The 16,436-nt window shown below is 45.9% G+C and overlaps 1 protein-coding gene across 2 annotated transcripts in view; it reads left to right on the forward strand.

Annotated features, from left to right (window-relative positions):
• The window catches only part of Grik4 (glutamate ionotropic receptor kainate type subunit 4), a 410,214-nt gene that overhangs the window by 377,604 nt on the left and 16,174 nt on the right, over positions 1-16,436 (forward strand). The window contains exons 15-18 of one of the 2 annotated variants that reach the window (XM_047519151.1): positions 5,565-5,674; positions 8,498-8,671; positions 12,050-12,215; positions 13,586-13,811. In XM_047519151.1, coding sequence (XP_047375107.1) covers positions 5,565-5,674; positions 8,498-8,671; positions 12,050-12,215; positions 13,586-13,811 — 676 coding nt within the window. The remainder of the gene's footprint in view (positions 1-5,564; positions 5,675-8,497; positions 8,672-12,049; positions 12,216-13,585; positions 13,812-16,436) is intronic. The other variant, XM_047519153.1, reaches the window with a different exon arrangement.

The following is a 16,436-nucleotide window of genomic DNA, read 5'->3' on the forward strand; positions in this document are numbered from 1 at the left end:
AAACATTTCCCCATACAGACTGTAGTTGACTATAGCAATGTTTCAAAGCAGATAGTGTGATTCCCATCTTACAGGGGTCTGAGGCTCCATGAGTCCAGCCAGTGCAGTGGAAGAGGGGAGGGAGCACAGGAGTTCCAGGGTCACTGAAGCAGGTTTTCTGTCTCTTAAGTCCCAGGCACTTCTAGCTACCTGTCTCATGGGAGCGGGTCCATGGCTAGAGGCTATCTTTCTTTCAGTGTCAAGGTCGTGCATTAGATGATTTTTAAAGATCCTTTCCTATTGGAGGAAAGGATTCTGTGTTAGGTCCCAGTCCAGCCAAAGTATCTGAAATTCACAAAAAATGTGGACTGACCATTTCTACCCCCGATACCATCATCCTACTCTACCATTGATTAAGCAACAGAAAATGTTCATACCCTTCTTAACTCACAGCTAGACTTTTCTCTCTCAAGAAAGTTAAAAAATAAAAATCAGACAGTGATTAAAAAGTGAGAGAGAAATAAATGCCAACATTAAATTAATTCACGGCATTTGCTGGATATATTACTCGTTTTTTCAAGAAGGTCTGTTTCATTTCAGAAAGACTGTCTAGGAAAATGGAGAACAGTGCTAAGTAAACCAGTGAATCATTTCTAATACTGCTTAATACTCTGTTATAAGGAAATAGAAAATGAATAGTGTTCTATTCCTTAAAGCTAAGTAACATGATAGCCCGTCTAATGGAAATATGGATCCCTGAATGTATAATCATTTTAATATTGGTTATTTATTAAGTGCGTCTGTCTCAAGAAGCTCAAGGTGTCTTATCAGTATTAGTTTAGTAATCCTCACAATTACCCTTCATGGGGATCATGGCGTTCCATTTTAAAATGGCACCCAAAGATGTCGTGTGGCTTGCCAGGACCACTCAGCAAGTCAAGGTCAATGCCAGGACAAGAACTTGGGTCTCCTCACACCAGATTCCCAACCAGCAAAGTAAAAACAGATCTGGTAGCTTGTGGGTCATGTAGGCAACAAGCCATCTGGTTCTTGTATGTGGAGAGGAATTAATTGCTTACTTCCCGTTCTTTTCTTGGAATCCAAGGTGAGTGCATGCAAAACTGAATTAGGAGAGACAACCCACTGCCAACCTCTTTGGGCAGGCTGTCCGTGAGTTCCTGCAGCGGATTAAGAATTACCCGCTTCCACCTCTCCCAGGAGTCATGGAGAGACTGTTTCTTTCCTCTTCAGCCCTAGAGAGTATTTTATTGACCATTGATCACTGCTGGCAGTTGACCATTTAACAAGAAACCTCTCTATAAATTGCCAGTTAATACTAAAGTCTGTCAAAAATCACATGAAGGACATGACAACCGTCTGGAGAGGGAATGGAGCATAGGGAAGAAAGTGAGTTGATATCATCCGTTTTTGAGTAGGAAAATGGGGTATACAGCCCTCGTACAGATCCAAGAGAGCAACCACAGGTCTGATCCACTGTTATGGTAAGTTTTGGGGGGAAGGCTGAAATGGAACAGAGTTATAAATGTAGTCTGTTAAGAACCATCCTTCCAGAAGAAATTCCGGGATTGCCCCAATTTCTTCCCCAGAGAGCCCTAGGGGAACCGTCGTGATTCATGTTTTACAACCCATAAAAACTCCAGGAGTTATGGAAAGTGACTGTAGCCAGATGATATTTGTCCCCAAGTATTTTTAGTGTCACCCTATGGCAGGAAATAGTATTCCTTGTTCATTGAGGAAGGCCTGAGTATAAAAGAGTGTTCCCTCCTCTGTCACATACCCTCTCCCCCTCCTAAGTTACTCATGGCTGCCATTAGATAAAGGGAAGCAGACACATATGTCGACCTTACCACATGGTAACTTACTTAGTCCTCAAAACAACCCCATGAGGTAGGTTTTATTATTACCCCATGTTACAGAGGAAACAGATCGGGAGGTTAGGCAACTTGCCCAGAATCTCACAACTTGGAAGTTGTAGAGCCAGGTTTCAGTCCTGGGGAGTCTGACTCTAGAGTTTGTGTTTTAATTCACCAACTGACCTGCATTATCTTGTTCTAGGCCCCATGCATTTGGCTCCAGACTCTGGGAAAGTAATTGCATTTTTACCATAATAACCATTTCCTCTGGTACACATAGAGTGAGGTAACAGTGAGTTAACAGAATTTGTTTTAAGAATAAAAGGAATTTTTAGCATGTGAGGGGAGTTTAGTGCTACCTCATAGCTCTATGGGCAGCCCCACTGCTACACTGCTAGCAAAGCCGGGAACACAGCAGAATCATGGTCAGTTGGTGACCAGTCCTTTGGGTCTTTCCCATCATCAAAGAGCATCAAGGATGTTGACTCTGATGTGGTCAGTCTGAAGCACAGTCCAAAAGCAGGGGAAATAGTTCTAATTTTGCTGCCATCTAATTTTCAATTCTGTCAGCAGGGCTTGACCTGTCCTTGACATTGAAGCATATATCTATATCTATTTATCTACATAAAACACCACTTATCTACCTCCAAAGTGGTTGTATTCACCAGAAGGAACTGGCCCAACTTGTAGTCAGCAGTTATATTGATTGTATAAATCAATACAAATGTCTATAAATACAACAGAGTCACAGTAAATGATGATGAGTATAAATAAATAACATTTACAAGTACTTTAAGGGGTTCAGATAAAGTAGGTTGGGATTCTGCTGGCACTGGGGGAAGGAGTGGGATTAATTAGGGAGTTTATTGGAACAAGTTGCAAAATTAAAAGGAGAGGAAGATTTGGTACAGCTGCCATTTGAAGGAAGCAAGTATAGCATGCCTATGGCACAGCTTGATGAACGAGAACCAGAGAAATTGAAGCCATCACCAGTTATTGGAGCACGTCACTTAACCTCCCTGGGTCTCAGTTCTTCCATCTGTCAGTATGGAAGATTGGGTGTTGAAATCAAGAGAAATAGTGAAACTCTTTGAGTTCTTCAGAAGAAAAGAGTCACATCATACATCCTTTGGGTTCAGGAAAAGCTATTATTTGGAACAAATGCCTATGGTATGTGACATCTGATTTGCTCCAAGTGCCGGTAACTCAGGTGTCCTTTGGGAAGGAAGCAATCCAAAGCATTCGTATAGAAAAAAAAAAAAAAAAAAAAAAAAAGGCATTGAGAATCCTGCAGGGAGCACACTTCTCTTTGGCATCATCTCAACAAGCTGAGCCAAGGCTGTAACAACCCCAGACTCAAATCTCAAATGACCGCCCCGTTCTTCCTCTTCTGGTTGGCGTCAAGCAATCACATGTGGAATCAGATGTTGCCATGCCAACATGACTGATACGTTTCGAGTGGAGCTGTGTTTATGTGTTGGTCCTTGTTTGTGTGATGTTCTGTTTTATAACTTCAGTCTCCAAGATTTTTTCCCATGGCTGTGCATCATTCCTTATCACCCATAACCAAATATGGCAGCCTTAAATAGTCTTGTCATTTTCCTCAATTTCACTCATTGTGATATAATCAGGTATAGATTTCTGACATTGAGCATCTAATGGGGTTTCAGATTCAGAAAGCAACAATAAAAGATGTTTTGGGCTTTTTTTTTTTTTTTTTCCTCCTGGGTATTTTTCAATTGAGAGACATAAAGCGAAAGAGTCCTGAGTGACAGGGTGCATGGGTTTCACATACATTTGCCCAGAGAAAGTCTGGGGTTAAGAGGGACCCCAGGAGTAGACCAACTAGTGATTTCTGCTGCAGTAGGCGCACAGACAGGACCAGCTCCTTTGTCCCCTTCCAGACTCTGCATATGTCTTTTGCACTGTCTGTGTCTTCCTGTGCCTGCCCCTGGTTCTTGGGCTGATGAAGAAAACACAGCCCATGATGGACACCAGAATCACCAAACAAGGACTATGATTCTGCTGCTCTTGAGTCCTTATTTCCTGTTAGAGGATTTATGTAATGGTGGGATCAGACATGCTCAGATGGTCTTCTCCCCATTCTGCTCCTGTTCCCTTTCCTTAGTCACTAGGCCTTGTCCCTCAAATGATTTCATTTTCCCAGTAAATCACCTGAGTGGACTATGCAGATCAAGCATGTATGCACCACACGGAAGATAGTTGCAATTTCCTTCAAAGGGCTCTTCTCCTGAACTAAGCCATACTGTGAAAGAAAACCAGTGTGAGAAAGACCACCAAGAGGTCCCTGTCACATTGCTAAAAGGCCACAAACCTCAAGAATAGCTGCCCAGTTGACAGGGATAAGTTACTGACATCTTCTCTGTGCCCCCTCTGATCTGTTGTCTCAAAGGATAAAGTAATCTGTTCCCCAGTTGATTCAGGAATATGCCCACTGGCATTCTGAAAAAAAAAAAAAAAAAAAAGAAAAGAAAAACCATCCAGAAGAGAAGGTGAAAATCACCCATGACTGGGTCCGTGTGAAGACAGCAGGACCATGCACAACTGTCTCCCACCTGCCACATATGTGCCTATGGGGACGTGTATTGCCACTTTGAGTTTCTCGGCTTCCTTGAGCTTCTTGTGAATAATGCAGGCTCTGAGAGCTGGTTGAGTTCAGCTCAGTATTGGCATAGGTGGTTCCCATTTGTGTTTCTGAGGAGCCCACGATAAAAATGATGCACCTGGATGTTGATGGTAGGTTATTGCCATGACGGATATCATCTTGAGGTTGAAAGTTCACCTGTTCACAGAACACCCTGAACTTAATACTGATTTCCAGTCCTATCTTTGGACTGACGTTCTGGATTCCTGAGATCATAAAAGCGTAGCATTTTCCATTTAGAAAGGTCCTTGGGGAACATCTAGTCCAGTGGTTTCAGAGTAAATGGAAGAAGCAAGCCTGGCAGAAGATCAAGTCAGCAGGCAGGAACGAACACGCCCTGTCTACAGTGGCAACACCATTCAGCTCCAATGCTGCTAGATCTCCTGTGTTGTTTGTTTTTATATATATGAAATCTAGATTTTTATGTGAACTCTCCTAATCATTTAATACTGGCAACTAATACAGAATGAAACACTGCCAGGTCGACAAACGGGCAAACAAGTCCGTGGGCTACATTTGGTCCACAGGCCACCAGTGGGTTCGTTCTCATCTATCCCAGCTCCAGCTGCGTCCAGAGAAGACCAGGGACTCGCCCAAGGCCACACAGCTAAAGGCGAGGCAGACAGCTTAACGCCATCCTTTTTATTCCATTTTGCTTTCCTGCAAAAAAAAAAAAAAAAAAAAACGGCAGGGATCTGGCATCTGGTTTTCATTTCTGCAGACCTGACAGCTCACGGGTGCTGTCTGAGCTGTGCACAGTGGCAGCACTGAGGGGCACTGGGGGCTGGTCCACTTTCCCAGCACAAAGCCTAGAAAGTCATATGCTCGTGCTGTTGTTCTGTTTCATCTGCTGAATTTGGGGAGGGAGGTGTGTGGGAGCAGCTCCCACTAAACTTTCATCCCCCAGCATCATTTAAACCAATCACCCAGAACCCAAAGAAATTTGGGGGCCAAACCCACATATGCCATACCCTCTGCCCTGCCCTGCCCAAGGGCCATTTTGACTGAATGTGTATGGTGAATCTTGTTTTCATCTCCATTTCTAGGGACGCAGACCCGGCTATTTCTCCTTCCTGGACCCCTTTTCTCCCGGTGTCTGGCTCTTCATGCTCCTAGCCTATCTGGCTGTCAGCTGTGTCCTCTTCCTCGTGGCTCGGTACTATCCGTTCCCCTTCCCTGTCCTCACACCGCCACCTCGTGTCCACCTCTGGAAACTGCATGGGGCAGGGGGTGGGGTGGAGGAGCCGGGTGGTTAAGAGGACACTGGTGCCAAACTAGAGGGCTGGGAGAGGGACTCGGGGCCTGAAGTGCTCTCTGCACAGCTGTCGACCTCACACTACCCATTCATTCATCTACGTGTGCGTTCCCTGACTTGCACAGTGCAGACAGGTGAGCTTGTCTGGATTTGCTTCTGCACTCCTGACTCTTGCCGCCTCCAGCTCTCTGGTCTCCGGCCCCCTGCTTGTGTAGGAGACTTGGGAAGGGAGGAAGGGAGGAGGTGGCAGGAAGATCACTCTGATCGAGCACTATGCATTTGGCTGCCCTGACATCAGTCCTTGCCAGAATCTGCCATAAAGTGCTGAATGACAAGAAACAGATCCTGCGAATTCAGAGTGGGGGGACTGGAGGCTGCAGTGACATGGGCCAGGGAGAACACTTCTTCTGCAGAGAGCCTGAATCTGCCCCTGAAAACACAGCTGTTCTGTTCAATAAGAACTGTAGAGGATGGCAGGCAGCAAGAGGGCAGGAAGGAGAGAAGCATTTGCAGTTAGTGTTGAGCTGGAACAAATGGTCCAGATCAGCAGTTGGGGAGAATAATCCTTGCCCTCTCCTCAGAAGCCAGGGACTGACTGCCCCTAGCCCTAAAGAGGAACCTAAGGGCATCCTCGGCTGTGTCCTCTGAGAATGTGCACAGAGAAGGTTGTTTCTCTCTGAGCACAAGGGCTGTTGAACCAGCCTGGGCTTCAGGAAGACCACGTTATATCCAGAAATGGAACAAGCCCTAGTGCCACTCACTCAAGTCCCCACTGCCTGTTCAGCTTACTGCAATGGAGGACCACAAAGTTGGGCGGAAGTGGAGAACTGCTCAGGATGAACTCCTAGAAATCCGACAGAGGCTCTACTGCAAGTGGCTTCTCAATTGACTCCTTTGCCTCCAGTACACAGCATCAGGGCCTCTAGTGTGCATTCCTCCTCCTCGGGCTGGGGTCTTCCCCAAGGGTGTGCTTGTTGGGGGGAATCAAGGTGTGCACATGCTCTTTCCCCTTAGGAGAGGCAGCAACAAGGTCCTGAGGCCTAAGGAACCTCAGTGTGCCTAACCCGGGGCAGTCCTCATCCTGCCCAAGAGGAGTTGCCTCACCCTGTCCATGCCTTTTCCTGTGGAGATCAAGGCCAAGATCAGGAAAGCCATCTGGGGCCCACAAGACCCCACCCAACAAAGAACGGCCCTGCTTCAAACCTGATAGTCTTCAGAGGCGACTGAGTTGCCGCTTGGGTGCCACCTACCCCTCTTGGGCCTGTAGGCATTGCCACTGTCAAGTATCTGTTGTCAGTGACAGCTGGTGAGGCGCGGGAGCTCACACACTGTCTGACACTTCCGCTCTCCATTTCGCAGCGCTGTCTGCTGCTGCTTTTAGGAAGCTATCGGTGGAGCCAGCTCCACGCTCAGCAATGCTCTCTGTGACTGAGCCCCTGAGAGCATGCCACAGCTCTCAGGTCACCTCCAGGGCCCTGAAAAGTCTTCAGGCTTAGTTACCAGATAGGCACACAAGCCTTCCACACCAAGCCAGAGGGAGTTAAGGCTCCCTGAGGGGCTATGTCACACCTTTTCCTTGCCCCACACCCATTCCCATTGCCACCAGGATCCTGCATGAACAAAAACATAAACCAAAAATGTATTAAAGGGCTATCCATAGAGTCTGTCCATACAGTGTAAACATACACACGTGAGCATGCACACACACACACACACACACACACACACACACACACACACTCAGACGATAAACTAGCCCAGGATATTCTGTCCTAAGGTAGTGGTTTGCAAACAGGGTTCTATGGAGTGCAAAGGCCCCAGGGACCTACTACAGACTTTGGGGGCAGCCAGAGCTCTCAGGACCTAATGCTTCTTCATCCAGATCTGTGGTACTTTTATTTCTTATATATTGTTCTTCTGGGTAAGATTTTAGAGGGAAAAATGTTTCAAAACTATAGCTCTTAGACAGCCATTCCCAAGTCAGCCGATCTTCAGAGTTACACAGGGAGCTTTTAAACATTTGAATCCCCAAGTCCCAGTGTCTCAGAATCTCCAGGGATTTGGCCTGGGAAGTGGCATCTCAGAAGTGTGAGCTGGTTATTCTCAGTATAGACTCTGAACTGGAGGGATCAGCATCACCTGGGAACTTGCAGATTCTTAGGTCTCACCCACACTTACTGGTTCAGAGGCTGTGGGGTAGGTCCTTGTGATCTGTGTTTAAATAAGCCTCCACTCAAATAGAGGCTGGAGTTTGAGAATGATAGAACTAGGTCAAGGGTTTCAAACCATGGTTCTGTAGGACACTAAGTTTCCTCCTTGATCACCTGGGAAACTTGGGGTGGAGAACCAGTGACTTCCCAGACCGCCCACCTTGATAATTCCAGCTTCCAGGCAGGGGTCTCCACTTTTATCCACTTTACATATGAGAGTTCCACACCAGAATTTATTTGGAGGGGAAAAGTGTTTAAAAGTATGGCTTTTTTGTTTAATTAAAAAGAAAGCATTTGAGAACCACCAACCTAATCCACCATTCTATTTATTTTTTAATTTTTTAATTTTTGGTTGGGAAAAATCCAAGTCCAGCAAAAGGGAGCGACTGACCCAAGGTGACAAGTCCCAGTGCTGAGGTAGAGGCCAGAATGGAGAGTGCCTCCCCCTCTCTCCAGCACACTTCCATCATGCCCATCCTCCCTGGCACTGGAGTCTGTTCCTTTTCTCCCACAGGTTGACGCCCTACGAGTGGTACAGCCCACACCCGTGTGCCCAGGGCCGGTGCAACCTCCTGGTGAACCAGTACTCCCTCGGCAACAGCCTCTGGTTTCCGGTTGGGGGCTTCATGCAGCAGGGCTCCACCATTGCCCCTCGCGCCTTATCCACCCGCTGTGTTAGTGGAGTCTGGTAAGGTCCCAGGAAGTGACAGGGCCAGGTCTCAAGGGGTGGTGGGACTCAATGGGGGTCTTCAGATAAGCCCAGCCCCAGTTGCTGGCAGAGAGGAGCCTTAGCAGTCCTGTGGGAGAGCTCAGGAACCTCTGCCTTTCACAGTAGACCCTAGGAGGGAGCTGAGGCCACTTCTGCCATGTCACAAAGTTGGGAGGCAGCGTGCACTATCTTCTCTGTTTTCCCTTTCTCTGCCTCTGTGGTCTGGATACAGAGAGGAAACAAGCCTAGAAGGAAGAGGAGACCAGAAAACAGACTGGATGGCCCACAGAAAGTAACATAGCTTCTTGACCGGGCAATGACCTGAAGTTTGAGTGGCTGAGCCAACTAAGGCATATGCAGATTTATGCAAATCCCATCCTGCAGCAGGAAATGCCTGCAGGAGTTGGCTGCCACACCAGCCCTCTCTCCCTGCTTTCTCAGTCTTTGTCCCCTGCTCCTACCTCTGGGGCTTGACTTGTCCACCTCAGCAAGTGTGGGAAAATGCAGAAATGGACAGATGATTCAATGCGTGGGAAAACTCTTTGAAAACTTGAAAATGCTATATAAGTGTATGGACTAATAATTTTTATTAGACTTATGGTGGAAATGAAAAATATATGTATATGACCTAGGGATGAAAGTTCATGAAGTACAAGTTTCTGATCTTTTCTTAAAAATCCACCATAGGTTTGGCTGTTACCACTTATACAACGTACAGCCTCCATCTTCTTGCCTCCTTCTTGGCTTGTTTAAACCAAAGGAAATGGAAAAGTGGTGGTGTTTCCATGCTTGGGTATTGGTGTGGGTCAGGGGGTGGTCTGGACAGAAGTGCTAGAGTTGCTGCTGGGGTTGGGGCTCGTAGCTGGGACAGTAGCCCCTACCCATCTGGGGTTTTCATTTCCTCTGATAAGTAATAATTGTAGTAGGATTTAAACCTCCTGGACAAGATCTCACCTGTTATCAGATATTGTCAGGAAGTCACTGACTATGTCAGTATGGAGAACTGGGCCCTTGTCCCCAGGAAGAAGGGATAGTCCTGGCAGGGACAGTCACAGGCAGCCTGGGCAGAAGCCCTGGGAGATGAGCACTTGTCAGTTGGGGATGTTGATTTTGTTCTCCCTGGGCTCCTTCCCTCCAGAGAGTTCTCTGCTATTCATACAGGTAGGGCCCCATTGCCCACTTCATTTGCCTGTAAACTCCCTTCACCCCACCCCAGGAAATTTCTCTTCCAGACAGTTTCGGAGGGTCCTGTGGGCTTCCCTGCCATAGGCCACCATTCAGTGCTGCTCTACATAGCTGGCTCCAGGTGGCTTGGTGACTGTGTTTCAGAGTATGTTGGGAAGAGGGCTCAGTACCGAAAGGGAGTCACCATGAGTAACCCTCATCAGCCCTTCAACCCAAATTGTCAGAGCACCCCTCTGCCTCTCAGAGTTCTTAGTTATTAAATGAGGGCCTTGTTTTGGTCAGTTTCCTGGGGGAGTGGGAAGTCAGAGATAGGGCCATCCCAGCCTCCCATAGCCTCCTCACCCAGAGCAAGTGACAGAAAATGCCTTGTCGCCCACAAGAATGCCAGCTTTACAACCGATGGTGCCCCTGTGACCCGCCAGAGACAGCATCATTTGCTTTCTCAGCTGAGGCAGTGGGCTTGCACTGGTCACGTCAGCTGTCTGACCCCTTCCCTAGTGCTCGCGAACCTAAACGGTTGCACACTGTCCAAGGTGGTAGAGATGCCAGAGTGCAGCCATGGGGCTGAGGGAACCTGTCAGTCAGCTCTCAACCCGGTCTAGGGTTCATCAACCCCCAGTTCTCACAACGCCGCTAAGTAGCTGCAGAGTGCCGGCTTGCTCTGGGGCTGGTCACGGAAACGGCTTCCCAGAGTGGAAGAACTGAGGCAGTGCAGCGAGGGGTGCCTAGTTAGGAGGTGGTCCAGGGATTTTCATCCCATATCGAGGCTGAGGGCATCCCTCTACATTTCTCTCTATCTCACATCCATCTAGTCCTTTACAGGTTACTGATCACTAATGACATGCTACCTCATTCGATCTCACAACTCTCCAAAGACAGGCAGAGCCAACATTATTATTCCCAAACATTGTCTGGTCATTTTCTCTTTATCATTAGACAAACAAGCTCAGAGAAAGCCAGCGGCTCCCCTCACCATCTCACAGGTGCAACGTGACCAGAACTGAAGACCAGTTCACCTCTCTGCAGGTCCAGCATATAGATGTGCTCGTCAAGTTCGTGTATGCCCCTGTTGCTTCACCCCAAGGGAAGCAGCTGGCAGGAATTCTTGGTGACAGTGGGAGAAGGGACAATGGAACTTCTTGCTCTTGAAAATCCACCTGGTGACTGCTGTGGCTGCCAGCTGCTGAGTCCTGGGGCAATACTATGCTTCAGCTGGTGCTGAGTTCATAATGTGTAAAGGCTTATGAATTCAGACCTCACTAATTCAGAATCTGTGCTTCTGTAATCTGAACTGGGTGGGGATCTATCTTCAAACCCATTATATTCACACAAAGGGATCAGTATGCAGATCTGTACTGTTGACCAGATGGGAAAAGCTTGTTTAACCTACCAACGTGAACAAACTGTCATTAATGACTTTATCGTATACGCTGCCTGCATCACAAAATTATTCCAATTATAAATGAGCTCTTGCTACTCAGTACAATAATCTTCTAGTTTGGAATAGCGTGACTGTTGTAAGACTGTTTCTAGAATCCAACTTTTTTAGCAGTTCAAAGATGCTTCCCACCAGTCTGTCTTCATGAAAGATTTTCTGCTGTTAAGATGGATAGAACTGGTTCTAAAATAAGAATTTATCAATGTGTTATTTAGAAAGTTACCTCACTTCTCTGAGCCTCAGTTTCCTTGCCTGTAAAATCGGGAAAGGAAATCTGCCTCCCTGAGTTGTAGGGATCCTATAAGGTGGTTGTTACCCATGGCAAGTGTTCAGTACCTGGAGAGGCACATCTGAAGGTTGACCTCAGTTTGAGGGGTAGGGGAGGTGGCCTGGCTCAGAGCTGGCAGCCTTTGCTCATTCACTAGCTCATTTCCCATAGCCCCCCAACTATCTCATGTGCATGGACTACATATCTTTCGAATAACAACCAATAATCACCTCCTTTCAGAAATAAGAGAAAAAAAAATTGTCTATTTCCAGGCAACATTCACAAACTCAATTCATTTCTCTTGACATCTCAATTCATTTCTCTTGACGCTCTGCCTCCTACCTCTTCCCCCACTAAGCTGAGAGCTCCTTCAGGTCTCTCCTGTGCCATAGCAAGTCTGGGTTTGGGGGCCAAGGCTCCCGGGAGTGCCCGGGCAGTGATGACTTCCTGGTCTTTTCCTACGTAGGTGGGCATTCACGCTGATCATCATCTCATCCTATACGGCCAACCTGGCAGCCTTCTTGACTGTGCAGCGCATGGATGTGCCCATTGAGTCAGTGGATGACCTGGCTGACCAGACCGCCATTGAGTATGGCACAATTCACGGAGGCTCCAGCATGACTTTCTTCCAAGTAAACCCCATTTGGTTGCTCACCAACATTGGGAATTGGGCAGAATAAAGTTGAGATGTTTGTCCACTGGAGATAAAAACATCTCTCCTCATCTCATTCTCTCTTTTGAACATCTAATTTGAAGGTCCCCATGGGGCTCATTTTCCTCCTGCTCCACAAAATATCCCCAGAAGGAGGTCCCCAAAGGACTTTGGGTTCATACCAGCCCATCCCAAAGCATTATACATGCATTTGAGGTGATTTGAGGTTTAAAGTGATGGAACAATTTTAAAATTGCAAAGTTTCATGTTTATTTTATGTGCATTAGGAAAAAAATATATATATATGCTATGAATCAAACCGGTAGTTTTATTTACATCACGGCATAGGATGGGGCATATTTAAATTTTAAGAAGTAAGTTAGATTTTATGGGTAGTACTTAGCCAAAGCAAGATTAAAATATTACACAAATGATTGAAGTTTGAGCAGCACTAGAATAAGATGAACTGGTGTCACTGATTCCAAACTGACAGGCCTCAGATAGGGACCCTCTTGGCTTCTTTGGGATTCCCTTGCAAGGCTCAGGAGAAGGCGCTGCCATAAGATCACACTGACAGGCAAAACTGATTGATCACCAAGGCTGACAGAACCAGGCCAGACAGAATAGTCGTTTTCATAAGCCTCCAGAGCTCTAGGGAAGCAGATTTCCCCTGGGGCTAATAGGTGTCCAACCAACCTAATATCCAAGAAGTTCATTTCCACATGAAATGAGCACAAGGCCTTCAGTTTTCTGTTTTTCACACAAGTCTCGGTGCCTGTTGACATAGAGGCCAGAGAAAGCATCATGTAAACGCAGAGTTTGGATAGACCCCCAGAACTCTCTGTTTTATTATCATTGGTAAAATAGAAGCCAGTGTTGGCCATGTGGGTGATAAATTGCTTTAGAGTGGATAGAAAATAGCTGCACTGTTTTTTCAGGTGGCATCTCTGTTTAAGTCCTAATGAATCTGAGTTCACTGCCCCAAACTCAGGGATAATGAAGGGACACTACCAGAGTTTCAGTTTTCTACCAGAAAATGAAAGTAGGCAAGAGAAGATCTCTCTAGGGTAGATGAGGCAGAACCGATGACAAACCAGTAGAAAGAATTCACAGTGCCTTGGGAGCCTGTTGCTTCCTGATCTTTCTGTAGAAGGCACAAGTCCCTCTTCTGTCACCATCCAGTGACAGTGAACATCTTGAGTTGAGAGATGGAAGGGGGAAGGTTCTTGATTGTAACGAGGGGTGGAGTGGCAGAAGGACCAGCAGTGTAAAACTTTGGTTCCCTCCCTCTTTAAACCCACATTTCCTTTCTCTTTTCCCAATCCTGCTTTCTTTCTGTTCTTTCTCCAGAATTCCCGCTACCAAACCTACCAACGCATGTGGAATTATATGTACTCCAAGCAGCCAAGTGTGTTCGTGAAGAGTACGGAGGAGGGAATCGCCAGGGTGTTGAATTCCAACTACGCTTTCCTGCTGGAGTCCACCATGAATGAGTACTATCGGCAGCGAAACTGCAACCTCACTCAGATCGGGGGCCTGCTGGACACCAAGGGCTATGGGATTGGCATGCCAGTCGGTATGCAGGAGAGGGACAGCCTCTGTGGGGAGCTTCATCCAGGCAGGGTCAGGGTAGCTAAAACCACAGAAGGCAGTGTTGAATTCAATAACCCCTGTTTCTAGAACCAGTTTAACAGTGACTTGAGGTGGGTATTCTAATAAGGATAAAGAAAGATAAAAGCCAACCCCAAGGCTTCCACTAATCAGCGATCAGAGCTCAACTGTAATTATTAAAGAGCTCGTTGATTGTTTATTTAATCGATTCATTATCAAAGGCTAATTCTAATTATTAAAGGGCATATTGATGCCCTTGGTGAATTCTTTAGGCCTTTTATTTCTTCTCTCTCCTGCTTCCTGCCCCTTGGCCTTTCTTTGTTGACTGACATCTCCATTAGCAGTGGGAAGAAGGAAGAGATGGGAACATTAGAATTAATTTCTCTCTTTGTTAGTGTCCCCTATGAAAGTTTACTGACATGATTGTATGAGATGGCTTTCAAATTACTTGTGGACTTCAGGGATCTATCCATTCCTAAGTCCACAAGGGAAATTGAGAACAGGCAGTAAAGCTCTGGTGTTGTTCGCTGACTGGGTGCCATCCAACTTTGTCATAGGAAGGTAGGGATGTTTGGCTTCCAGAAAGGTCTCCCAACTGTGCTTTTTAGAGAATACTCACACTTTGGGTCTTCTCCTGCTGATAGTGCCTCCACCAGAAGATAAGGTCAGACATGTTTAAATGCTGCCATGATTGAGGAGGGATTGGACCATGTTCTGACATGAAGGCTTTCCCCACACATGCACCACTGAGAGCAGCTGTGGTATAGGTTTGCCCTGCACAAGGGTATTCTCGAACAAGGCATCAGGGGAAGAATTGAGGCCATTGGCTCATGTGAGAAAACTGATATATCCCATGTGCACCCTTGTGGTTACCTGACATGTCCCTTCTATTGATCATTCCCTAACTCAGAGCTCTCTAAATTATAGGATTCACTTACACCTGTGGAGTGTAATGAGCATAGTCTTAGAGTCAGGCAGACCTGGGAATGCATCCTGGTTACCGGCCAGCGTACCTCAAGATAGATTATTTAACCTCTCTGGAGCCACAGTGATCCCATTCATAAAATTAGGTTTCTCATTCCTACTCATGGGATTATTGTGACGATTAAACCTCATAATTTGCTCAGATACCTTACCTCAGCATGTCACACTTAGCCTGTCTTGGCGAGTACCCTTTCATCTTTTCCACAGTCCCCTATGTTATTTGATAAAAGCAGAAAACTTCTTAAATATGGATCAGAAATCAAGCAAGTGAACGTAAGTAATAATACAGTGTATACTCTCTAACACTAGCAGTTCTGTGAGCTGGAGACCTTACTCAGGGAACTCATAAACCTCCACATTCTCTATTTACTGTCAGATTTTATTGATGTCTATTAATGTTACAGATTATGGGCCTGTTTAAGAAACATATTGGCTGACATTTTCTTTCCAGATAGTAGAATAAACTACAAAATGAACTTAGGATGCACCTGGTAATAGTCTAGTGATTTAACACATTTAATCCAAATGTCAGGTGCCTCAAAAGTTTTCATGAAGCCAGGCACAATGGCACACATCTATAATCCCAGCAACATGGGAGGCTGAGGTAGGAGGACTGCAAGTTTGAGTCCAGCCTCGGCAACTTAGTGAAACCCTGTCTCAAATAAAAAATAAAAAGGGCTGGGAATGTAGATCAGTGTTTGAGTGCCCCTGATTTCAATTCTAACTACTAAAAAAAAAAAAAATGTTTCCTTGAGGAATTTGACTATGTTATGTAGTTGAGGTAAAACACTAATTCTAGAAGTTTCCATCAATAACTAAGGAAAAAGGAGAGGAAATGCTTTTATTCCTCATCTGATATGAAGTTATTTTCACATGTTTTTTTTTTTCACTTAATTGTCTCACCTGTGTGAGGTAGGGGTGATTACTCCTGTCATATAGAGGACAGAACTGAGATTCAGAGCACATCTTACTTGTCCAAGGCTACAGAATCGGTAGAGAAACTGGCTTGAATCTAGGATGTTTATCTCCAAATCCAGTTCTTCACTGACCAAACCATATAGCCATCAGCTGGGAAGGGGATGGTAGGTAGCAAGGTATGCTGTGGGCTGGCCCAGATTCTCACAGAAGAACATTACATAGTTCAGTGGTGAGACAGACTTTAGATCCCCTGAGGTTATGCCTGTCTGTCATTTTTAAGTGAGAGATAAGGGCTTAACTACAGAATAAGCAATGTGTTTGGAACCAGGAAAATTAAGAGAAACAAAGTGAAGAACAAGATGGAAAATTTATCAGGTGGTTTTGGAGCTAAATAAACAACCAAAGAATAAACACAATAGCCCTTTCATGTGGTGTGTTGTGAGGTTGGCTGGAAAGTTCCTTGAGAGGTCTTGAAATGCTTTGCAGGGCTGCACACTCATCTCTAAACCATGCATTTTCCTTAGCTTCATACACAAACACATCTGTTAGGCAACTCATTTGTGTCTAAATTCACTGCAGATGTGTATAAAGCACCTACTGTGCATGAGAGCCTATGACTGTTCTCCCAAATCAGTTAAACATATGTACTCAATGCTGTAGGCTTGGTGTGGGTGCCCAAGCATAGTTG

The sequence above is a fragment of the Sciurus carolinensis genome, chromosome 11 (assembly GCF_902686445.1).
Source record: "Sciurus carolinensis chromosome 11, mSciCar1.2, whole genome shotgun sequence".
NCBI classification, from domain to species: Eukaryota; Metazoa; Chordata; class Mammalia; order Rodentia; family Sciuridae; genus Sciurus; species Sciurus carolinensis.